The sequence below is a fragment of the Apteryx rowi genome, unplaced genomic scaffold (genome assembly GCF_003343035.1).
Source record: "Apteryx rowi isolate R43461 unplaced genomic scaffold, aptRow1 scaffold_217, whole genome shotgun sequence".
Lineage (NCBI taxonomy): Eukaryota > Metazoa > Chordata > Aves > Apterygiformes > Apterygidae > Apteryx > Apteryx rowi.
This window is the reverse complement of record NW_020448497.1, coordinates 467,120-494,000: the sequence shown is the minus strand read 5'-3', so window position 1 is coordinate 494,000 and position 26,881 is coordinate 467,120. Positions and strand designations below refer to the sequence as shown.

Sequence of the window (26,881 nt, the reverse complement as noted above, 5' to 3'; positions counted from 1 at the left end):
TTGGTGGTAAATACAAAATTTTTGTAACTAAACCAAGTGCAACACAGCTAGCTTTATTATATTCTATTGAAACTGTGAAAATTCTGCTAAACTGGCAAATTCTTGAACGAACCCTAGCCAATTTTTGGGAGTACTATGTGGGGTTTATTGTTTCAATCTGAAACCAAACCAAAATTAAGCTGTGCTGATTGAATTCACCTTCACTTTTTAATTTAGTCCCAAAATATGGAGTAATACAAAAAAGTGCAACTTGCTAAAATTGGGCTTGCAATTTCCTGTGTTTCATTTGGTTGTTTAAACCCCCTTACCCCCTGCCCCACCCTGGCCCAACCAATATTTTGACTAAGTCTGCAAACTGAGAACTTCAGAAAATTTCACATGTTGCACACATCCTCACGGGCACGCATGCACGCGCGTGCACACACACGCACACACTTTCATAGAGGAAGATTTTGTTGTGTTACTTAGTTAGCAGAATAGCCAGGAAAACTGCAAAAAAGGTACATTCATTATGTGATTGAATTTTAAGGTGAATTGTTTGGATTATATAGTTAGGAGATCTTCTACTTCCTCAAATGTCTGAATAGGATAATGCCTGATTTTCAGTTGTCCTGCAGCTAGATTACAGCAAATACAAAGTGACTCCATGATGGTATCAAAGGGTGTTTTAAATCCACTCTTGAAGCGTGGTAAGTTAGAGAGATGCAGGACAAAAGGGACTCAAGGCCCCACCAAGACAAACCTTTAACTAGAAGTAACCTCTCATAGCTTTATATATTCAATATCATATTCACTGATTATCAGTAGGCATTTTTTCTTCTGATTGGCATTATTTCTTCCTAAATATATATTACATCATAGTGTTTACCTTTCATAGCTCTATTTATCTCATCCCTTCCTGCCCCTGGGAATGGTAGGTGTGTAGCTTTGCTTTTGACACTGAAACATATTTTAAAATTTAAAATGAGAGAGCGCTGTGGAATAGGGAGAAGCTTAAATTTTCCTTATTACTGAGATGATTTGTAATGGGACTTCTTCTGCTCCTCCAAATGAAAACTGCATTGTGGAAATTAATGTCTGTTTCCTTATACAAAATGTGCACAAACCCTTATTTCCTCCCTGCCAAAGAGATTCTCTAGTGTAAAAGTCAAAGCTGGCCATCGGTTCTTGAATGGAGAAGAGATGACTAAAGTCCATTTTGTCTACTGTAGTTGAAGTCAGGCTCCTCAATCTCAGTTTCTGTTATGTCTGAGATTTTGGAGTGCGTCCTTCCTATTTCTTCCAGAGCACACGCTAGGGAGTCAAGGTCACCATCATGCTGATGTCGGGCTTCCCAGAGGTCCAAAATGACAGCAGATGGACTGCTCTGTGTAGCAAAATAAGAGAGATTCCTAAAAGGAGGAGAGAAAAGATGACATAAAAGGATTAGAAAAATGTACACTGTGACTACCATGAATGTGAACCTGACACTACAGATGTGTTTAAAAAGGAAAAAAAGCCCTTCAGCAAGACCTAAATTAGGTAAGTGGAGGCAGCCATCTAAAGGAGACACACTGCTGAATCTGTTCTTCAAATGTCACATGCTCAATTTAGCAGAGGTAGGATGAACAAGGATTCGTATGTTCTGAGGTACATAAATGCTGGCCAGCACCACCATTCTATACAATTCAGATGATCAGTCAGTTCTAGAAAGCATTATCAGTAAACTTATCGTGTATTTGTCAGGAAGAGAAATTATATAATTTTAATTGATGTTTGTGATTATATTGAAGATATGATGCATCTTTTCATTTGTAAATTTAGGTTTTATTAAAATGTAGATGCCTGTGGCTTTTAGAATCTTGGAGGAATAATATTTGCAAAGAATTTGGTGAATCAGAATGTTTTTCTTAAACACACATTACCTTAAATCACCTTCTGTAGTTGGACATAATAATCCAAATAAATCTATTGCCTTCATGTACATAAGCATAAATATTATATACAGCATTTACTTAGTTAATCCTGAGATGCCAAATCCTGATTTGATACTCCCAAAATCATGACCCCATTACCATTCATAGACAGAGGAACAAGTTGTCAAGCACATCATGTGTTTAAATGAGTAAAACAGATAAATGTCAGCTATGTATTTTTTTGACTGCTCTGAATAGGCTTAGCTCATAATTGTCATGCTGTCTCCTCAGAGGAGGTACATAAAAATGACAGCGTGGTCACTAATGCATTGCCCCTTACTTGTTCTCTAGTGAATTCCAGACAGTAAAGTATCGTGCCCTGTCTTAACTCAAGTCTTCCCTCATCTAAACAGAAACACTACCTAAATGCTGGTAGTTAACTTACCATGAAAAATCAAGGGAGATYTGTAACAGGCTTAAAAATCTCAAACCTAAAAACCTAACCATACTGTAAGTAAAATCCCAGTGCAAAAGTTTGAAAACAGAGGCATTTTCAAAGAAGGGGCAGTTCACGCAGAACTGAGCCTTACTGTGTCATGGGAAGATGAAAGCATGTCTAGAAAACGTAAGTGTAAGCTAGATGTGGTAGGTGGGAAGCAAGGGTGGGGAAAATACTATCATGATGACACTAATGGATTATGCTCTACATGAGCTACATGGAAATCTGTAAAGTCTTCTACTGTGTGGTTTTACAGCTACATTTAGGGTCATTTAAACTGTTCAACAACTTTCTGTTTATACCTATGAATTCTGGTTTTATAATTAATAGATACTGCAAAGACCCTACCAGGTCTTTGCACAGAAACAAAAGTTAAAGGGATGTCACAAAAACTTGGTCTTAGTCAAAGTAATCTTCTTAGTACACTGCCTCTCAGTTTCCTCTGAGAGTAGAAATTTTTCTCAGGCTTACTTTACACACGAGGAATGGAAGCAAAGAGAGATTTAAGTGCCTAACAACAGGCAGTAAAAGCCTGTCACTGAACCAAAATTTTATGACTTTCTCTCTGCTGCCAGACTATAAATTACTCTCTTTTTTGGTTCAGATTTGGCTTATCGAGATTCCCATGAAAAGCAGTAGGTCAAGCATGTTTGCTTAAGTATCCCTCTACCCCACTGGAAACATGCTGGTGGAGTTCATGAGAATCAGAAAGTATTTCTGTGAGTAAACTGCCTTTGCCAAATTAATTTAGCATAGTGGAAAAAGCAAAATGAGCAAATTAGTTTTTACAGTGTCTTTCATTTTTAATAATGGTAATATTACTGTTGATAGTAGAGCAAGACTTTAAATATGCCTTTTCCTTTAAAAAAAATTAAGAAATGTGTAATTCTTTTTGAAATAGAAAACATGAGGATAAAAGCCATGAAAACAAGCCATATGATTTTTCTGAGAGAACATGCAACCTTAGAAGTCCTTTAATTCACTGTTTTCCTAATACAGTTTAGTACCAAAATCTTTCTATAGCCACATACTTTACCAAGACCCCACTCTTGTGGATGTACAAGGAAAAGGTCCAGGCTATAATAAAGAAACTGAATTTAGACGTTAACGTCAGGTAGGATTGGACACACAGGTTTATTCAGAGGAGAAAGCCATTCCTATTTTCTGTAGTTAGTCATATATAAAAGAGTGTATGAACTGTAGTTTACCCTTGAGAGTAAGTACGGTAATTACTATTCACACATCTTTAATACCAGCAAACAAAAAAATACTGTAATAGCAGCAAATTATTCCCATTGCATATGTAAATGTTCACCTTTCAAAATTGCCTTCCATTACCTGTTGATGCTGTTTTTTTGTGCTAACATCTGCCAGTCTTTGCCTTTGGCACTAGGTGTGTCAAATGTTGCACATATTCTTTGTCTGATAGAGTAGGGGATTTTGAAGGCTTTTGGGCCCATCTGTGCAGGGAAGTTGCTGTCATCATGTGCAAAGAAAGTGATGGTTTCCCTTTCATTCTATGCAGGGAAAAAAAAAAGGCAGTTAGTAGGGCATCAAGCTTTCTGTCCATCTTGGGTATGTAGGTGTCTCTCTTCAGCATGGTAACAGTGACATCAGAATCTTGTGACACACTCCTGTGAGGTAAGGAACAGATACCAATCCATTTTAGAGGAGGGGAACTGAGACAAGGAGATTTTTGTACAGCCTCTTGAGAATGAAAACAGCTGTGAACGCACAGGGTTCTGTATTCTTTCTGCCTTCTTGTATGCAGTTGCCTTGCAAAGAGTCCACACAACAACCTACCTACCTGCAGCAAGGCTGTCTACATATGTCTATTGGTGTATCGAGTCTACTTTTGGAGGATGAAAGAATCAAACCTGAGTCTGAGATTCTAGCTATAGTTTGTAGAACTGGTAACAGAAAAGAAAGAGCTAAGAAGTTTTTTAGATTTTGAACTCTTAGAAGATCAGGAGCATCTATGTATAAAAACACTTTAAAATAGTGTCCTTTTCCTTCCACAAGTTTCCTATTTTCATTTTTTGGGAGGTTACAGATGAAGTCCAATAGAGCAGTGATTGGTAGGTTAAAGCCATGAAAGGACATGGGTGCATAAATCTTTAATTGCTTTAGCCTAAAATATAGACACTTAAACCTCCCATTCATTTCTTTAAAAAGCACCTAAATTCTGTAAACACCTCTGTTCTGCCACACTAAAAATCCCTTTGGAATCCAACTCTATTTTGTAGCTCTGGTCCATTCTTTTTCTATGAAATTGTACTAGTCTTGTGTTGGAGAGTTCCATTCCCATGTATTATTCGTTTCAGTGCAAAGCAGCATAAATATTAAATAACAATGATGCTGTAGTCTTTTCATAGAACATTTATGACACATCCCAAAAGTCATCCATGCAAAGTAATAGCAATGTTGTAGATAGATCACACTGTCTGACTGTTTAAATTAAATATGCAGAACAATAGTAGATTTTCATACCCTGCACATGAGAGATAAGCTACTGCTATCTGGTTAGTTCAGGGAATTGTAAAGTAATGAATAGTTCAAGTTATATATTTATTTATTTTACAGTCAAATTATCCTCACCCTTCCATCACTTTTTGAGATAGGGATGAGAAAGTCTTCCATATTAGGGAATGTTTGAAGACAGAATCATAACATGCTCTGGGGGCTTGTGGACAGATAGGTCCCTTAATAAAAATAAACAAATAGCAGCAATATTGTATTCAGATACAGAGAATGACAGAAGCTTTTAAAGAAATTACAGTGAAGAACTGAAAAAAAACTTGGCCATATTCTGAGCATGCTTTTATACTSAATGACTGTGGTTTTCTTATTTAGTTCCCCTGTTCTCTGCACAGTGCATTTAGTTATGGATCTTTGCAAATGGGTATATATCTTTAATCCAGAAGTATCTGGATACTTTTGAAACCTTAATAAAGGAAGATGCCCAATAATCTAAAAAAGGTAGCTGAAGTTTTCATTGCTGTGGCACACATCACCAGCTTGCTTGACTACAACAGTTATTTATTTCTGTGTGAGTAAAGCTACAGTCTTGGAAGCCATTCTGTATATTCAGAAATACTCTAATAAGTGAATAGCTGGTGCCCAAATAGCGTACAGGCACTCAATCTATTCTCAACCCTCAGCTCTCCGCAAACTATTCAAAAGCTTTTTGCAAGAAAACTATTACCACTGACTCAACTATAAGTTGTTTTTTTATGTTGTGGAATCTCTGTAAATACATACTTTGATTTCTGCTGGAAATTGAATCTGTAAGGCCTTGTATACTTGCTACAGATTTGAACAAGGCATAAGAAACTAACAGAGGCAGAGGACAAAAATGGGGAGGGGGGTCATGTCTCTTGTACTACAGCTTGACAATACAAAAAAGAGAGCAAACCCTACCTCCAGAATGGATGTCTGGATCTGTAGAATTTGCTCATGACCTTTGACTTGTCGGACGCAGATCTTGCAGGACAGCTGCGTAGTTGCCGGAGTATAGCGCTCCAGTGAAAAGGCACAGTGCAGTGGCTGCTGGTTACTGCACCACACACGAGAGAATGGGACTTCCTGTGAACGAAATGTATCCCACAAGAATGGGGAAGCAGGAGAGAGAAAGAGAAAAAGAAGCTGTGTCAAAGAAAGGGAAGCTGTTGCAAAAAAATCCATGATTTTTGTCTGCAATTGCTTTTGTACTAACATCCCTGCAAATACAAAGTAGCACAAAACTAATTAATGGCAGTTCAATTGATAACACCAGGCTGTTAAAATTACTGCAAGCTTAAATTTCATAAAGTGACAAATGATGCAGGAGGCTCATCTAAAATGAAACTTCAGAAAAATGTACTTCACTTATTCCTTTGCCTAAGCAGAGATCAGAATTCTTATTCTTATCTGTGTCTCTTTGCCATCACCTTGTATTACAGAACCAAAGAAAAGAACAACCGTCCATCAAATAGAACGTGATAGCATATTTTCTAATGTTTTGCTCCATCCAGTTTTAAAAACAGCCACCTCCCTGGTTAGAGTTCTGTGCAGCCCACGACACTTCACTGGTCAGGTTTTACTTCTTAGTTTCATCCTACTGTATTCTGTGACTGCTTTCAGCGAGTTCTCTACTTCAGCCATGGACAGTTCATGGGCTGAATACCCTCATCAAATGCTGTATAGAGAACTGCAGCAAGCAGTTAATCATCAGAGATTTCTGGCATCTCTGGTCGCTCAGAGTTCCTAAAAATGTATGGAAATAGCCAAGAGAATTACACAGGGGGCAGCTAACTTCTGTTTTAGGATTATTTTCTAAATACCAAAGTTTTATTACTGGTCTCTTCTCTTTACGCTTTCAAACAGTGTATTTATTACATTTCCAAGCTAACAAAAGATATAACCCCACTATGATGTTCTGCATTGTAGCCTTGAAGGCATGTAAATAGTGAAAGTAATTAAACCAAAGACACTCTCCATTAATTTCAAAATATTGGAAAATATGGTAAAATTGGCAACCTGGAGAATAAAGCAAAGGGGAAAAAGGGCTGATACTAATATTTCATTCTTTTGTATCTCAGCATTCGTCCATGTGACTATAGGACAGCATTAAACAGCATCAATGAGCAATTATCCTAAAATGAGAGGACTAGTTTAAAATGAAGATTTTTACATTAGTTTTTTTGGAAGCAATTGTATAAATTTTCAGATTACTCTGTTCCTTTTTCCCCACACAATTTGTAAATTTTAGCTGAGTGTATTTAAGAGAAGTGATTTGAATGGCATGTGAAGCTGATCCTTCAAAGAAAACACAGAAATCACTATAATCAAATTTAATCTGGGCATATATTTTACTTGCATTTTTCATAGCCTTATAAAAGATTAATAAATGACACATACACATGCATATAATACTGTGTTGTGTATAGGCAGTTATAACTAAGTGACCTACCAACTAATCGCTTGTCCTAATTAGCTGTTTAAATATCAGTAAATCATGCATTTAACTCTTATAAGCAATTTACATATGGAAGTCTAGTGAGACCTTCAGTCTTTACCCCACAGAAAACATGCTCTTCTTCATTCTTGCCTTCCTCTAAGCAATTTCTGGGTCTTTTTCTTGTGTGGGTTTTTTTGGGGTGTGTGTGTGGGGTTGTTTGTTTTGTTTTGTTTTGTGGGTTTTTTTTGCAATGTAGGAGGTAGCAAATTTGCCACAAGATCACAACCTATGTTCCTGAAGAAATTAGGTACACAGTGGCAATCTGAGAATATAGGCTTAGAAATCTTCAGAGCAGCCTCACTCTAGTCTATGCTGTAAAAGGCAATAAAGACTAAAATAAGGAGAATTGTTTTACTCATGGCTGAAATCTAGCTAACTTTGCATCTTCTCAAGAGTGTCTCAAACAATCCATAATGATGCAGTAAGTAATAATTATAAGCTCTGTGTTTAAATCCTCAGTTGGTAGCAGTACAAGCTACCAACAGTGATAAAACATGGGAAGGTATTAGAAGTAGAGCAACTATAATTAGATTTTTCCAGAGTAATCATCTTTGCTTTCATTCAAGGTGGAAGAATCATTCAGCTGAAAAGAATTACATGAAATGTAATATAGGGGGACAAAGTATGGTGGACAATGAGTGTTTAAAGTATTCCAGAAATGCTTTCAGTTTGATTCTCCCATTATAATTAAGTTCCTAACAGAGAGAACGTAAATCATTTTGTAGGTGCAGACAGACCGAGGGGGAAATACAAAGCCAGCAGAAGTTGTGCTGCAGTTCCTATTAAAATAATTATTATAGTTTTCAGTTAAGTCATTCAAATTATAATCAATTATAAAAGGCAAATACGTATTTGTTTTCAGTATTAGCATCCTGTCAGACCATTCTGTCAGCAGAGAGAGAAATTTTGCATGTGCTTCATTTTAGCCCTGAGCAGCTGCAGAGAGCATGGGTAATCTGCCCGCTATGAGCAGTATCTTCAGCAGGTTCCATTCTGTGCTTTTCTTAAGGCAGACACAGCRCTCCCCATTACTTAAGCATTCTTCTGTGGGTTATGGCTCCCTCATCAGACTTTTTATTTTCTGTTTTTATCTTGTGGCAATAAATTTAATAGCTACTTTGGACTGTGCCACTTGCATTAGCTTCAGCAAAGCGAGGTCCTTACAACACGTAAAGATTAATACAGAGAAATTTGCATGGCTATCAGGACTTGTTTTAACAGCACCCTGCAGTTCAATTTTGACTGGAAACTCTAGACTATTACTTGCCAACAGAGAACAAAAATACCTGAGTTTAATATGCCATAAACAATATATTTATTCATAGATGCGTACATAGCATCAGGAAAAGTGCTGAACCAGGCACAAAATATTTTGGGGCCTCTGAGTCACTCTCAGCACTTTGCATGCACCAGGGACTCGCATCCAGCAAAGGAGATAATGCCCCAGAGAAATAACAACTTTGCAGAAATAAGCAGGCAGAAATAATCCTCCCCAAATTCTTACCTACAAAGAAACAAGGAGGCTAGAATAGCAGAAACTCTTACTTAGGTTATCAGTAAGATGATTTGCAGGCAGCACAGTAAGTATTGTTTTCTGCAGGCTGTTTTTCTAATTTAACACAGTGTTATTTAGGTTCTTAGGTTCTATTCCTTCTTATATAATTGCAACCCTTTTTTTGCAAGTCTTTTCAAACAACATGAACTACAGGCATTTCTGCTGTGGATCCAATATAAAGGAGTGAAAGCGTTTACTTCTCTGAACAGCTGCATATTCTATTACTCTAGTTATTTAAAAGAGTTTCTTTGCTGCTAGAAAAGTCTAGAGAATTTTTCAGCAATGTAATGTGTTGCTTCTGAAGCAGTCATCATGGTGAGGGAAATTCAGTTAAACTTTTGAGATTATTTTTCTCCTGAATATTGGCTATTTAACCAATAAACATTGTTTACGATGGGCCAGTGGAAGGTGTTCTGTCTGCCTTTTAAAGCAGTCAGAAGAGATCTACACAAGATACTGCTAAAGGCATTTACTTCACATCTATTGAATGTTTATTAGAAAGCAGTTACCGGAAAACAAAATCTTTCTAATGGTGCTTTGAGGTTGAATTTGAGTTTATCATACAGTTTTATTCTCTAGGATTAGACAATCAAGAGAGAATTAATTAACCAAAGCACAGAGCTTTTTTTTATAACTTGGGGTAAGGCAACACCTAATTTATTGTATTAAGAGAAAACCTGCATGATTTTTATTACTGCTCAGGAATCTGCCAGCTTTAACTGTGTTTAACATAGTAGTGGGGCATCCTAATACTGATTGGTTTATCTTTTAAGCTATAAAATAAGTGAACAGAAGAAAACAAAACACTTAAAAGCAAGTTTTCTTTATATAAGGTTGAGAGCGATGCTGTTTCTTTCTTTCATTCCTTAAATTGTGGCATAAATTACCTCATATTCTCATATTTAGATTACCGTTTATAACTTTCAAGACCCATTATACTAATATTTTGGAAAATACAGCTATACATTTAAAACAGGTTTTTTGCCATATTCCATGACACACAACTGTCTTCACTATCAACATGCTTCTGCAAAAAGGGAGATTATAGCCTAATTAAGTCTATATTTTAAAAGACCAGCCCTCTTTATCTGCCAGTACACTGCTTATAATTTCCAGTAACCAATACACTTAGAAAGTCTTCCTTTTTTTTGATTTATACTTTCCTATGCTCAAAAGCCTCTTTAATTAATGCACTACAGGAAAAATAATTTCTTCTTAATCAGTTCTAATTCTAAGTATATACAGGCCATAGTTTGAACTCATGACATGTACATGCTTACATACATCCTTGCATTTTCAACTATATATTCATAGTATATCAAAATCAGAATGACAAGGATATCAAAAACATCTTAATGAGAGTAAATGAGATAAATTTTAACAAGAATATAGGCCCTCTGTTAGAGGTAATTACAATGAGGAAAAATACATGCTTGCTTTTTTGTAAGATGAAAAAATTAAAGCATTCTGCTATATAATGAAATGTTTCATTCTGTATTTGCCAAAATTATAAGACAACGCATTTTTGTTGCATACTTAGAGATTAAAACCACACCTTTCAAAAATAAAAAGGACTTATTTGTCTGTCCTTTCACTAGGATAAGCTTAAATAAGCTTATGAGTTAATAAGTGAATAAGTGAAAATTCTCACTGCTTCTGAATTAAAATGTAAACAAAACTACCAAGTACCTGACATGCAGTAAATGGTTTAATTCTCCAGAGGAAAGGAGGGATATCAAGGACAGATATCTGAAGACTGAAGGTATTCCCTTTGAAATGCAGAAGTTTTGGTTCCTCCAGTAATTGTCCTCCTTGGAGCTTTTCATCTGAAACCACTTCCTGCAATGGCAGATGAGAAAAACATTTTTTAATTGATAGAAAAAACCACCAAATTTAATGAAAGTTACCAGGTTATTCTGCAGCAGACCAGGAGGCAATGGTGGGGTACTTCTCATATGGGACAGGTGATGGGCACTGGCATTTATAGTTTAGCACTGGAGTTAAAAGCATGGTATAGGCTTTGTCAGCTCTCTTTGTCTCCCTGCTCTGATGATGGTACTTAGGACACATTTGTTTTTGCCTACCTCAGTATCAATAAGAATTTCAGAGCAGGCATGTAATGCTTCAGAAGGAAACTTTCGTAAGGGTTTTGCAATACAATAGTGGCTGTCTTCACATTGGATTTTCAAGTCAAAGCCAGCCAGTTTTCTTTTAACTGAAAATTACTCATGTGTGATTGTTACTATTTTATTGCATCTCACAGGATCACTATTAGAAAGGTGAAGTTTACCAGCAGTTCACTATGCAGACCTATCACTAACACCAGCATGGAGAGGGAAGCAAGACTGTGTCAGCCCATTTCCAGGTAAAGCTATTTCCTTTCAAAGAGGAAAATAAAAACTGTGGTTAAGCTGTGACATCACTTCAGGTTAGTCCCTTATCTTTCCAAGAATACTACTACTGTTCTTGGTATGTTAATTAGGCTTTTGAGTAACTCCTACAGGCTGTTTCTACTAGTCATAATACACTTGACGTACAAAGTACTGTAAGATATTTAGTTAACAGACTAAAAGGAATATAAACAACATAAGACATAATTGGTGAATAGTCCACTTAGTTCTCCAGATTAAACAGACAACAGTTTGGTGAGAAGGTATGCTCAGAACTTTAAAGAGCACTGAAACAAACACACTAAGTGTACACATCACACAAAAAGCTTTCATTTCTCCACTCTTGGAGATTTTCAGAATTACTGGACAAGATGCTGAGCAATCTTGCAAGGGCTAGCTTGGAAGTCAGCCCTGCTTTGAGCAGGAGTTTGGACTACAGATCAGATATCAGTTCCAACATAAATTTTTCTAAGAGTGTGTGAGTTTAAGATGTCGTAGTAAAAAAAAAAAAAAAAAAAAAAAAAAAAAAAAAACCCTGCCTGTACTTAAGCAATGTTTCTCATGGTTACATTATAAAGATGAGCAAAGAAGAAAAGCTTGCAGAAGCATTTTAAAATTAGCTAGCAGAAGTCTTTGAAGTCTTTCAAAATTACCTTTTTTGTCCACATAAATTATATAAAATCTGTGTTTATCAAAGGGGTTCAGTGCTCATCAGTAGCCCAAAATTATTCCTAGAAGAGCTACCAGAACTGTTGTGATTTTCTGAAAAAATAATAAATGCTAAAGCTTCCTGAAACTATAATCATGGATGTTTACTATAAAGCTATTTATAGGTGTTCAGTTTGTTTCAAGTCCTGATGGTTGGGTTTATATGAAAGAACAGGGAAGCTTTGTCTTAAAAAAGAATAAGAATCGACACTTCAGCTTTTGAATTTCAACTGCAAAGGAAGTATCTGGATTTTGTAATTATTTTTAAAATTCCCTGAAGGCATTGGATATTTTTATAAATGTACTGTAGATGTATAAAATACTGCTCCACCTTTAATCATGCATATAGTCTTTAGTTCCACAAGCATCAAAAGGATTATGGCAAAATATAAAATATAAAAGGCTTGGTTGTTGCATAGTTTTCCTATCTTTTGAGAGCCATGAGTTTTGTGTACACTTGGAATTGCCTAAAGGGCAAAAGCAGCTGTTAGAAAAGTAATATCTGTTTTCACATATGGACAAAGTGAGGCATTGAGGAGCTTCACATCTCATACAGGACTGCACTGTAAAGGAATGATGGCGTCAAAACAAAACCTGGTAGGCCCAACTCTTGATACTGTTTCCAAAGGTCTGTATTTTCCATGGTCACTACTCAATATAAATATTTACACTAGCATTGAACTGATGCAACATATTTATGAAGAAAGGAGAATTTCATCAATATACAGTTGTCTCATTATGTACAAAGATTCCATTCTAATTTCTGCAAGTGGGGAGCACTGGTAATTATTCTTTTAACAATTTTCTACAGAAAAAAAACCAAGTAACTTGGAAATCTTACTTATTTTAATTCTCATTAAGAAAAAATAATCCAGCCTCCTTCATTGTTTTGCTGAATGTCACAATAATTTGCAAAACAAGACTCTACAATTAAATCAGGCTGCACTGGGTGAGGGTTTTTATGTTGTTGGGTTTTTTTTTTTTTTAATATACTGAAGGTAAAATTCAGTATGAATGAATCATTGAAAGAGATTGCACCATGCTGTATGAAGTAGTATGAAAAAAATAAATGGTTGCTCTGAATAAGATGAATCTCATTTCCCTGTTGTGAACCTCTTTCATAGCTGCATTGCAGAATAGAGTTTTCGGGAGGTTTTTTCCCTCTATATTTAAATGTTCCTAGGACTTCTGTACAACTTGTATAAACCTGCTGCGCAATACTGCATGAATACACAGAGGATGTATTCATAACCAATGCAGAGTCACACAATTTCACTAAAGGCAACAGGCAATAAAGGTTTATATTAACTGAATGTATGACTCAAAGCTACTTGTATGTGTTTGTGGCATATACATACACAAATATCTGAAGATGGAATTTGGGCCTCCAAATTTGGGGCCCAGAAAAGTACTAATAGCCACAAATTGTGCAAGTGTTACAAAGGGTAATTGCAAAGCTATTTTAAGTCTTTAACAACCCTTTCAGTGGCTTTGCTTTTATTAGAAGCACATGGATATTAGTGTGTGCTTCATTAAGATTCATGTTTCTATTCTGCAAGATAGGAAAAGGAAGCAAAAATTCATCTGTCACAACTGTCTTCATCTCAGTTCCCAAAAGAAAAGTATTTCATTAAAGCTTCTGGTTTACCAAGGCTGCAAAAGCCAGTGAATTTTGTTGTTTTGTCTTGATATATCATGTAGAAAAGTCATGCTAATTTTGATTAATTGCCACTTGAGGGTTGTTTTGTTTTGTTAAAGGGGAAAGAAATGCGCAATTATAATTTAATTCTTGTAGAAAGAGATTGAGAGAGAATCTTTCTTCTTTCTCAGATTATACAAAGGAGAGGAAATCCTGAACTGACTAATGACAGTGTATGGGTAATGACCGTGATAAATATATACATCAAATGATAATGACTTACATTTTCTGCTTCTGTTGGAGTAGCACTCAGCTGCAGATGCAGGCAAGCTCTGCCTGCGCTCATGCAGCCAAGGCACTGAGCCCAACCTAACATTTTTTTGCATCTCTTCTGTAGTTGTATGCTGTATTAACCACGGCTATGTGATTTCTGGTCAATCTAGAATGTGGGCAGAGTGGGTTTGCATCTGCCTGGCAAAAAATGAGTAGACAGTTTGGCTGTTCTAAACCTCTTGCACTGTAAATCCACAGGAGAAAAAACAGTGCAGAGAAATTAAAGGATTTGCATAAAGTCATGCAGCAGTGACAGAATGAATTACAGTATTCTCATTCTTTTGAGTTCCGGACTCTTGCCTTAACCCAGGGACTATCCCCAGGAAAAAGGAACCTCAGTATTCTGTGGAAAAATAACTAAAAACAAATAAAGTGAAACCATTTACCTGAAATGCACAAGGTGTGTTATCCATACAATATACTCTCAGATTGTAATCCAGAGAATTGCAAGACATGCATCCAAAAACCGCTACTTTCAGCTGTCGAACGGCACAGTCAGAGATGGGCTCTCCAATAAGAGCATAAGTTCCAAAGCTGTTTAAGAGAATGTGACAGGCATAAGGATCCAACAGGCAGTAGCAAGAAGTAGTTTCCTCTTCCACAGACATCACTTCCTGCAAAATGAAACTCAGGTTAAAAAAATATCAGTAGGCTKTGAGAATAGGAGTCACGACACTATTTTTATTTATTTTTTATTCAAGTGGAGTATAAAGTACATCTGAGTGCCAGTCTGCACATTCTTTACTTGTGCTGACCTCAGGGAAGGGAGACTACCTATATGAGTAAATAGTCACTATTTAGCCCCGAGACATAAATAGGGCTTATGACAATATATTGTGCAGAATTCAATGTGTACAGCATATAATAATGAGGCATAAAAAAAATTTAGCATTTTTTCAAGTGTTCTTGGCTTTCTAGCTGATTTTTTCCCAATGTCAAGTTAAGAAATTACCTTGAAGATTAAAGTCAATAAACAAACCTTGAGCAATAGTAGGTATTTGACATGCTTTCACAACAACCATTACAATTATGTTTACCCTCATCAAAAAAACACCTACCCCACTGTTTTGTCTTTCATGCCCAGTTCTGCATTATAACATCATTAGATGAAGTATTTGAGCAGTCTGCAGTCTGATGTTACACTCCTCCTCATTAGTCCCAGGGTGTCTGTAACCAACACTGATGGAGCTGACTATTGAGTGCATCTAAGGTAGGAGAACTAAACTGAATTTGAAATGGATTAAAGGAGGGCAACGAACAACATAGCAGCTTAGAGGAGGAAAAGGACAGAGTGAGTTATGATGACCAGGAATGTTTTAACTACTGTTTGTTTCCTCACAATGCAAGGAACCAAATAGTTCCATCAGCAGCAGTGGAATAAAGCTTGACTGGCTGTGGATTTGGGTGTGGACTCTATGGTTTTAAAAATGTGTACAATGAACACATTTTTTAATGTTGGGAAATTCAAAACCTCTCTGTTGAATAAAGGCTCTGTTTAGGTGCTAGCCTTCTCTTCAGGAGTGTTATTAGTAGGATCTCTCCCCAAAAGAGGCAAGAAGTTTAACATGTTTGAGGCTGCTGCCTGCATGCCGATTTTGGTTGAAAATAGCCAGTGGGCTTAAAAAATATGGAAGAGGGCAAGATGGACAGACACAAATACTCAAACGTACGTCATGAATGCACAAAGCTTTATTTCCCCAGTAAATCAGGATAAGAAAATGTATTTTGAACTAAGGGAAATATTTTAGGTAATATACACTAACTTCAAAGGTGACTAGCACAGGACAATCACTGAATGCTCATTGAAATGATGGGTGAAGAGACAAGATTTTTAAATCAGCAGGACCTTTCTAGGTTAAAAAAAAAAGTTAAATTTGAAGCGTATATTTTTACCAATTCCATAAATTAATTTATATTGTGATAAAATCTTGCTTAGATATAATACTCTGTCCTGAGTTTCTTCAGGAGCTAAGACCTATAAAAACTTGATGTTTTCAAAAATAAATGGATCCTGGCTGCATTATTAAGTGCTATCTGATAAAATGAGTACCTTCTCATGTAACAGGGGCTAGATCATAAAAAGTCCCTTTTTTGCACATTTTAGTATAGCACTTGAAGATAGTTTAATTGCTTCTTGACAAAATGCACAGTCCTTTTTTTTTAAGGAAAAAGAGCACTTTAAAAATCCTGGTTCTAGCCCTTATGTCATCTTTGACCAGCTCCTGACTGAATAAGGGTGATCATGCTTCCATCGGTTAGTACAGCATTCTGAACGGGAGCAGAAGTCTAAACTTACCTCCCATTTYCCTTGTTGTGTCCTTTTTTTCAAGTGAATATTCCAGTGCTCTGAATTTAATTCTGCGCAGTGTGGTATAGTCAAGGCAAATGGAGTGCTGACAGACACATCCAAGGGACCACAACTTACTTCTGGACCTAGAAGAACATCTGTGCCATCTGGCTGTAGGCTTTGTGTGAAAAGAAGAAGATGATAAAAATCTTTCAGGATTTTTCTTTAATAGGGAGTGAAAATGTACTTACAATACCTGCATTACACAAACATTTAAAGTATTTTTGTCAAAAAAAGCTCTGTTTCATTCATCTGTTAAAGAAAAAATAAGCAACCCAACTTCTGTGCTAATTTCCATATGGAATCAGTGGCTGGAGGTGAAGCAGACCTGTTAGGCTACATCTACTCAAATCCTTGGCTGGTCAGTTTAGGCTTTTGATCTTCAAAATACATTTCAATTTGTTTAAACCAAATGCAACACTAGAATTACTCTATGAAAGTAAGTGTTACTTTAAGGACCAGCTGGTTATACTACCACCTACTTCTGCCTGCAAAGAATTTCATCAACAATATTTTTATGGTAGTAAAGCATAGTTTAAAAACAGTCTCTCATAAATTTCCTCAGATTGAGTGTGATCTTCCTGGTTTGAAACCACATTCACATTCTGCCAGATGAACAAGACGATAGGTAATTTACAGCAGATGTTAGGGATAGAATCTTTTTGCCTAAATACGTGAGCTCCATTATAGTCAATGGAGATCCAGTCAACACAACTGAGGAATTCTAAGGATTCATCTAATCTGAATGTAATCATCTGTGTTTGGTTAGATTAACTGCTTTTTAAATTATAAATATGAAGTCTCTGACATGAATTCTTTCTGCCTCCTTCCTCATTCAAACCTGAATTTAACTCTGTCCCCCATAAACTGTTTTTCCTTACCTTTTGTAACATAAACAAACACCCATGCAGAGTAAGTGACAAAGTGTATCAGACTAGTTTGTTTGTTAGACATAAATGCTGGAATTTGAACCATCTTGCCCTAGCTTTTTGCACTGTAGTCTTTCCTTAGAGTTCTAAGACCCAATTTTTGTGGCTTGTTAATTACTGGATGCATAGTTCACTCTTAAAATTGTAGAGAATGGTGTTTGAAGATACAAATGAGGGGAAAACCTTGTCCTTGGCCCTGCTTAAAAATCAGGATACATTTTTCATTGCCATGTCACAAGCTAATGGAAACATTGCCCTTAAGAGTTTTGTAACAGCAGCACAGCAACAACCAAACCCTCCCATACTGCCTATGCTGAGTCCAGCTGTACTGCTAATTTACAAGCTACCCAAGCTATCCAAGCCAACTTGTATACTACAATTAAGTGAATGTAGTGCTCATGTAGGCAACACTTGACTGCACTTAGTCAGTTATATTCCAGTCCTGCAAATACCTTTGCATCTACCTAACATTACTTAGGAGTAGTACTCTCAGTATAACTGTAGTATTAGGTGCTCTAAAAATGCAGTAAAAAAGACCATTTCTCCTAAAGACTTGACAACTTCAGTGACATAACTCATGTGAATAACAATAAGTACATGTACAAGTATCTGTGAGATGAAGATCAGAGCAAACAAAACAAAACAGACTCAACATAACATATTAACAAAAAAGGCCAATTCTGCTTTTTTCTTTTTCATAACAATAACTCTTCTCTAAGTCTCACTGTTCATAAGTGTTTGTAGGACTTTCAGGTTAAAAAAAAAAAAAATCAAAGCACAAATGCAGAATTTACTATAGCTGCCATTCTTCTCCTTGAACAGTGAGTATGCATGCCCAAGAGGGGGAGGGAAGAGAAAGGAGCACCAAGCAGTGTTTATGATCATACAGTGCTTGCAGCCCTTCCTGCAGGAAAGCATTTACACCCAAGCTCTGCAGTAAGTAAGCAATGCCAGTAAGCCTATCGCATTTAGAGACACCTGAGATGATTGTTATTCATACGCATAAGCAAGTAGTTTTGTTTGAATTGTTTGCCTGAAATACTCATTCTGACATCAGTTCAATGAAATGCACAGTTTTCCACAAATCATTCACTGCTAGGAAACACTGTTTTTGCACAAAATAACATCACTTAACATCAACCATTGCTACCTTTTGCAAATGACATTTGATTTCCTTAAAAATAAAATCTTCCAGCAGTTTTCCCAAATCACATCTCTTTCCAGCTAATTAAAGAAATCATCCCAAGTTTCTTACCAATACAAAGAAAAATGTCAGAATGATTAGAAACCCTCAAGCCAACTTTTTACATACTTATTTCAGTAGTTATTCCATTCGTATGATTTCTCTCTCTGCAGTACCTCAGCAAAAGCTGGTGCATTCTATTTCCTTATCTCTATTTTGATGCAGCTGCAGGAAGGGGCAACAAAAGCATATTTCCAGAAAACGAGTCAAACGTTAGTTATTTAACTTGGTAGATGCATCTCAATCCTATCTCTCTCTCACAACAGACACGTCTTTCACCAAGTGGCTGCTGCTGACAAATGCATAAATGCGAGAGGGTGGGGGCAGGAATTTTCCAAAGTTACCTCTAGTACAGAATTTGACAATTCATCTTCACTAGCAGGAGCAATATATAGGTTATTTTGAAAACAACGCTGTATTTATCCTAAGGGCTGTGCAGCCAGAGTTTTAGTCATGCTATTGCTGATGATTCCCATCAGAAAGAGCTCAAATTTTTCAGGTCTCAAGAATGAAACAAAACACTGCAGATAGATACAAAAAGAAATTTTATATATATATATATATATATGTACACACACATATATACATATACATATATATACACAGAAATAAAATAGTGGTGGGAGAGTTCTGGTAGCAGCCTAGCAAAAGACTGCTATGGAAGATGGGGGCAATAAAATTGTAGCATACTAACTCCCCTTGCCCCAAGCTACAGTCACTGAAAAGGTGTACACTCTGTCACGGCCCTTGGCAGCTTTCCACAGTCGCTCTCTATAATTGCTGATGGAGAAGAATAATAGCAGGGATGTGTGTGAATGCCCAGTGACAAGCTATTCTGAAAGGAGCCGTTTAGTGGCTTTTAGAGAATCATTCCCCCTGTAGAACACAGTGGACAGACATGGGAATTCTGGGAATTATTTAATGGCAAATGAACTGAAATCAGCTAATTAGATGAACTCTCACACGTTGCAAGTAGCAAGAGTATTTTGCATAATAACTGACATGGTATTAAGAATCTGATGCAGTTCAGAGCCATTTATTGGGCAAGGCAGGAAAGGGAAGCATTACAGGATGCAAGTATTTAATATTCCCATAGTCGCAAGSTAAATAGATCAGTAACCAGATCTAATCCCCTCAAATCCATCAAAATCAAGCGCCTGTAAGACTTTCAGTAAATGAAAAACAAAGAATCACTACAGCTGAGCAAAAATTAAAATGTTTTTTTTCTAAAAATAATATACTAGAAAGAAGCAGTAAGCATTTCATCTCACAATATTCTTCTGCCTTCAACAGAGTAGAAAGTAATAAACAGATTTCTTGCATTTAGAATTTTAAAAAATTAATAAAATTAATAAAACTTAGAATGTTGTTTCAAGGTTTGATCATCAATATTTTTGAAAATATTCTTTCAACAGGATTTGTATGGTGATGCTCTTTTTATGCAAAAATCTGCTTTCTGTCTCTCCTCCCTGCAAGAATGCATTACATGACCAAATTCCGTGAAACAAATTACAAATTACTGCCTTGACAGCATATACTTTTTTTCTACATGAAGGCTACATAGCATGAATGAGAGATGTCTTATAAAATCAAAAGCTTTACAAGCATTCAGGAGTGAAGCTTAACAAAATCTTCAGAAGGTGAATGCTCCTTCCCATTTTCACAGACATACAGATATGTTAAGGCTTAAAAAAATTGGGGTACTTTTTTTTTATTTGCAAAATAAGCCATTAGAGACCTGATTTTTCACAGGATCTTTCATACCCACACTCCCAAAGTCAGTCAGCCAGCCTCGACAGTTGTGAAAAATCAAACAGATTTTGCAAAGCAATATCCTTATATATAAGGGATTCTGTGTTTTCATCCAGTTATATTAGCATAAATGTTAACTAATTGTTCAAGGCAATAATCAGCATAGCTCTAAAATACTACTGGTGTATTACTGGTGTAAAATACTACTGTCTTACCTGGTGACTTCTACCACTCATTTCATACTGCTGTAAAGAACTACTGAATGATGCAGGAAAGCAGGGAATTATGGCACAAATGCCTTACCTAAGATCAAAGAGCAGTCTGTATTCGTACAGAAAACAAAATTTTTAGAATCCTCAATCACAATTCCAGCCTGAACATTACACTGTACAATACTTTCTGAGCTTCATAATAGCCCATAATACCTGATATTTCTTCTTATACTAATAAAGTACAACTTCAAGATAATCTTACTTTTTTCTGTGTCTTTCTATGCTGCAGTAGATAACTGTAGGCACAATTTTCATCTTATTCTAACATTTTTGAATGACAGGAATGTAGGAGTGATTACCTGTAAAGTCTTGATTTTTGAAAGATGTCTGCCCATACGCAAAATAAAGCAAAGTAGTTCTAATACTTGAATATTGGCTTGATAGCAGTATAATAGTCTACAAAAGTAGGTAGATCAGAAGCATGGCGGAGTGGGGCCCTGAGTACTACAACTGAAAGAAAAGCTAACTCCACAGAGAGTGAAATCTGGAAGTCTACCTAGAGAAGGAGTAGGTATAAAAATTAGCTGGATGATGTCCCTGCTGCTTTTCTTTGACCCTGCAACAATTTCACATAAGTAAGTCAGTGGCTTGTGGTCACATTTAACCTTGAACAATATAAAGAAAACCCAAACCACAAAGCTTTAGGCTGAAGTTTCTGAACCTAATGGCCAGAAGCAAAACAGCTCTGAACTCATTTGAGATAGTCTGCATTGCAGCAGCTCAGGATCAAGCATTTAATTTGTCTGACCGGTACCCATCTCAGTCACTCTACTGTACCTACTGTCAAGTTACTTTCAGTGTTTCTGCTGACTTGAATCCCACTCATGCTTTGGCCTGCTCACCCTCATGTTTGTGCTGACTTTGCTGTTACAGTGTTCTGAATGTGCACCATTAAAAGGCAGTGGGTTAAGGTACAGCCCAGTCTAAGTTTCCGTTTCCTAGCTGTATGTCTGTCATACTGTTAGAGGGAGATTGGTATCCACAAACTTACCTGTACCTGAAGCCAGAGAGCCGAGAAAACTTCATGGGGAGGATCTAGTCCCTCAAGAGGAGGCCTCTTGCCACTCAAAGCCCTTTTCATGTCAGCTGTCAAAACAACTGTGCGTCTGTTAGCCTAACCTAAAGGAGAAGCAGCAAAAGAAGCTGCAAATGCCATTCTTTTCACTTTTTGCAGTGCAAAGGCCCTGAGACACAGGTGTGGTGATACAAAAGTGTGTATTCCACCCCCAAATCACCTCTCCATTAAAATTACATATTGGAATACTGGCAGGGTTAACTGGGGAAGCCAAGAAGTGGATAGGAAAAAATGCTGACATAATGAGTTTCTCAGCAGAAATTCACATTTACCTTTCAACATGAACTCCCTCAGTGGCTCATCGTAAGCATCTGCAACAGAGAACCTGACAGTGTCACAGGCTCCTAGACATACCATGATACCTGGGAAGTGAAGTCTGTCTAGTAATGAGCACATCTGTGCCTTCAGTCTAGATTTCTAACTGTAGTTCACTCCTTGGATGGCACAAATATTTGGTCTTGGATTGCTACAGACACCCAGATGCTGTTTTTACCTCCCCTTTGCACCCATACACATACAAATAAACTTGGAAAAAAGCAAAATAAATTCATAGTTAAAAAAAAATCAATTTAAAAAAGAAACAACATCAAATTTAAACACTACTCATCAACCCTGCAGTTTACAGCACAAATGGATTCTATTACTGTGGGCTGCTTTTGCAAGATGAGAAAATTTTCCCTTTGGAAGGTAAAGGTACATTATTTGTCACATTTTTATATTTAGTTATAACTTTGCTTATAAATGCTTTGTTATGTGCATACAGTTATGAAGGTCTGATTTTTCAAATTATACAGTTACAAAATATGTTTAAATCTGAGCAGCACTGGCTAGTTTCATTCTGTATATGTAAATTACAATATGTGAATACTATGTGTAGGTGTTGGACACAAAGTTAAGTGCACACCAGAAATGCGTTCCAGTTTGCATATTGTTCAAATTTGTTATCATTGAACATTCATGTTTCTACTAGAATCATAAAAACGAAAAGACAAAACAAGGGGAGTAAAAGCGTGAGTTCTTGCCTTCTCTGTCCTCTTAGTCTCCTTTACTTCTTTTGTTTTTCCCCACTTTAATCCTCCCACTCTTATATTCACCATATGTGTGTAGTATTTTCAGAATTATTGCAGCTTCAGAATTAATTAAGCTTTTTCTAATATTTAGAATGTAGAGGTATATTCACAATTTAAGAAGTTTATTCAATCTAAACTCGGTTTTGTATGATACTAGCTAAAAACACTCATATACTTGTACAACTCCCATTATGTTTTACGTTATGGAAGAATACATGTGAGGGTTTCAATAAACTTATTCAGGGACTCAAATCTTTAGAGTTAGTACTGGCACAAGTCAAGAAAAACAATTTGTTTACGCTGTAGGCTAATAAATGTTTATATAGTCCTGGCTTTTAAAATCCTGCTACCCCTTGCCAAAGAGTTGCAAGGTTTTCTAGAAGAAGTCTGTTAACCCTTAACACAAGTAGGAAGGGTATGCCTAGGGACTGTATAGTGAGTTATATACTGTTACCACCTTAGATTTGTGATCTCACCATCTAATCTCAGCACACAGCAAGGAATTCATTTATATGCTTTGTTTTCATTGTGGAACCAGCCATGTAACATGTGGTTTTGTGAAAATTTAAACAAACCCCAATAACACACAATACTCCAAAGACGGCAGACAGTGCATTCATTATCAGATCCCCTAGGCTACTCTATGTTCTCCTGAAGCAGGCTCAACTTGTGATGATTCTTATGGGTAGTATCCTCACTRCATGGTAATTAACTAGATTGGAAATGATGTTTATGATAAATCCTTCTAATAGGGCTTGATAGTTCTTCCAGAACAACTGGCAATAAAAGAAATGACACACATAAATAAAGTGTCATCATACAATGTGGGACATCTTTTCAGCGTGCAATCAGATGTACAGACAAGTGACTTTCTTCCTTGCTGAAGGAAAGTTTGTTTTTCAGACTTTTTAAACAAGCACAGGCTACTGTTATCTTTTCAACTTCATCTTAATTAAGACTCACTTTGGCTATTCTCATCTTTTCTCAAACTGCAACCAGTGTGGTATTAAAACATAATATTAAAATGACAGCAGTGTATGGTGAAGTGTAGGAAGGTTAAGGTTTGCAAGAAAGGAGAAAGAAAAACAGTGATCAGGAAAAACAAATATTTCAGGGCAGATTCTGCCCTCTGTTATGGCTTATTTAATGTTATTTACGTGTGGAATACAGATCACATTCAACAAGGATACTCTGTTGGCTGAATAACTGTAGACTGATAATATGTTTCTCTTTGATAGAGTTTTTTCAAAGTGAATCAATCACAGAATTGGGAACAGAACCCAACAGCCCAAATGCTTGCTCCTGCCCCGTAGCCCTCCACTGTGACAGTAGGTTCTATCAACAGATGATTGGAATATCAGCCCTTTCTGACTGCAATTTTAAACCTTTCACTGTGTTCAATAGCACTTACTTTTTCATTAGCAAATACCTACAGCATGCAAAAGCCACACATAAAAAACCCCCAACCCACTAAGTACACGACAAGGTTGCCTCTCTACTTAAAAAGTGTCAGGTAGTGGCAATTTCTAGAGGTAAGACATCATCCTCATCATAATTTGCAGCTTCTCCTGCCCACATCTTTTTCTTACAATTTTTTTTTTCCAAATCAGAGCATTATGCTTTCCCTATACAAAAGGAAAGCTTGAAAGCCAAAGCATCAAGCTATGTAAAAGGCATCAGTGCTTCTCACAATTTTGCTACAGCTGTTCTATTATTTCTAGACCCCAGTAAGACAGGGTACTCTGGAGGACCCACAGCTGGCCAATATTTCTCTCCTCCATAACAATCTAATTGAATTGCAGCATGTAATTTTTATTTTTGCCTTTTAAAAACCTCTTCAAGCATGTGTGCTGGCAGCAGGTGGTTGTGGAGCATTAGCATTTTAGAGACAATAGCCACACACTAGACCCCATGCTAGCTCTTCTGTGATGAGTCTGGGGGGTTCATCGGCTACTGTGAGTGGTCAAGCGACCTCTAGTTACAATCTTGCAGCTGGATCAGGGGATCCTAAATTATTTCTGTGCTATCATCTACAGAGCGCTGCTCTCATACCTACTGAAATATTGTTTTGCTTTTTTTGAAGAAACAGTCTGCCCTCTTCTTGGGAAGGGTTTTTTGAGGGGAGAGGTTGGTCTTTTTTAGTTTTGTTTTAAATGATGTCCTAGAGGTGACTGGGTTTGTCAATCTTGATGAATGGTGAACAGATCATGCTAAATTCAAGTTATATAGTTGCATTTAAGCACTCATGGAACAATATTTGCAACAAAGGGTTGTTGACTATTCTCTTTCCAAAATAATACTGCATTTTCATGCAGCCTGGACTGTCCCACTGTGTCTAGATTCCAATCCTTCAGCAGTATACTGCCCATCTCACATTATTGTTAGTATGCACTGGCACATCATTTGCCATTGCAAAAGCAGGGATAAAGGAAGCTTAGCTTTCTCATGAAGTATCTACTCCTTCACACAAGTAAGCTTTTAGAAACTATATAGAAAAAGAAATTATCTGTTAACTGAACAGCTTTCACTTTGTGAGTGCAACTTCATTGCAATGGTGCTTAGACACTGGAAGTGATAGTTGAATCGTCTTCTGCTAGACTGTGTATCAAATCATTGCTGAAGAAAATCACTGCCCCTAAAAATTAACATGTAAATGGACAGGCATCATTTTCTTCCTATTGTAAACCAGGTATAGAAACGTAAGAAGGGTAAGCCATTTGCCTAAGGTCACAAGAGAATTGGGAACAAAGCCAGCAGTGGAATGAGCCAAGATTTTCTGATTCTCCATACAACACCTAAACCACAAGCTCATCTTTCTTAAGCTCTTTCATATAAGTTACCTACAGATTCTGGCTGATTCTTGGTTGAATACAGCTAGCAAGATGATCATCTGGCCAACAGTACTGAGACTTATGCATCCCAGTACTGTTAACCAAGTGACACTGTTCCGAGCTGCACTGAACCACTCACTAGCTCTAATTCCCTGTAGCCTGTAAGTAACTTCAGTGACACAGCTTGAGGCGTTCTGGTTCAAGGAACAAACTAGCAGATGGCTGTCTCCATTCCAGTGTGGCTCTGCTCAGCCTTTCTGGCTTAAGCGTGAAGACAAAATTAAGCGAGGAGACAAGAGAATATTTCACTCTAATTCTCACTTGGGCCAGAATCAATAGCTTTGTTGTTTCTTTCACAGACATCAATAACCTGTGCTTTCTGCCAGCATCAAAGCATGTATGGTGTTTGGAGGTTTAGCTTGACTATTTTTCTCTGTTAGGAGTCCCTCAATGCTTTTTAGGAAGTCCCAACTGCCAGAAGCATCACTGAGGATCTAGGCAGCAAAGCCCATATGTGTGTCCAAAAGACTTTTTGTTCTGTTGCCTTTCCAGAGAGACCACCAGTTCCATCACTGATTTGTTCAGTTATGTGAAACACTGAAGAATTTTCAAACCTGAATTTGTTCTCTATTTAAGACACAATGAAATTCCCATTCCACAGAGGATTGTATCAATTTACAGCAGAAACAGCTGGTATCTCATGATCGTACCTGTAGTGCACAGATGATAGGGATTTTTTTTTTTTAATTACAAAATGATAGTGCAATCTGATAGAGCTATTCTGAATTCACTATCTGCTCTGTTTCTATCACTGTGTTGTTTAACATACATCTCATACCAACCTACCTCACCAGCTAAATGAAGATTACAATAGAAGTGACAGCTAACCCTGCTAGTCCTTAAAAATCTAAATCTGAACAATATGAACCTTGTTCTCCCAGACACATTTAAGATGGAGGTTTGGTGTTGACAGTAGAGAGCATGACTAGTCATTAGATAACACTAACAAGTGTTGTAATTCAAGAGGGACCTTAAATATTATTTAGTGTCTAGACAGTAACTTAAGATCAGGTTCCTGTTTTTCTCCCCTGTTCTTCTGCTACTGTAATTTCAGGCAAGATAGTTAACACTTAATTTAAAATGCATTTTAGTTCTTCATGTGCAACTTGTGGCATCCTGACCCAGTACTGGCATTGTGGGCCACTCCAGTATCTCAATCTGGCAACTAATAAAACTGGACACATTGGAAAAGTGGAAGCTTATATTCTTGCCATCATTTGCCTGCCTGCAAAGTAGATATAAACTCATCTGACCTCCTGTGAAGTTCTAATTAATGAATGTTTG

At 36.8% G+C, this 26,881-nt stretch overlaps 1 protein-coding gene across 1 annotated transcript in view; it reads right to left on the bottom strand.

Moving 5' to 3' along the window:
• Nucleotides 1-1,186: 1,186 nt before the first annotated feature.
• The window catches only part of UNC5D (unc-5 netrin receptor D), a 101,317-nt gene continuing 75,622 nt past the window's right edge, over nucleotides 1,187-26,881 (bottom strand). The window contains exons 13-18 of the mRNA XM_026064485.1: nucleotides 16,315-16,483; nucleotides 14,405-14,632; nucleotides 10,638-10,787; nucleotides 5,815-5,979; nucleotides 3,733-3,911; nucleotides 1,187-1,391 (exon numbers count right to left, since the gene is read on the bottom strand). Of these exons, the coding sequence (XP_025920270.1) occupies nucleotides 1,187-1,391; nucleotides 3,733-3,911; nucleotides 5,815-5,979; nucleotides 10,638-10,787; nucleotides 14,405-14,632; nucleotides 16,315-16,483 (1,096 nt within the window). The remainder of the gene's footprint in view (nucleotides 1,392-3,732; nucleotides 3,912-5,814; nucleotides 5,980-10,637; nucleotides 10,788-14,404; nucleotides 14,633-16,314; nucleotides 16,484-26,881) is intronic.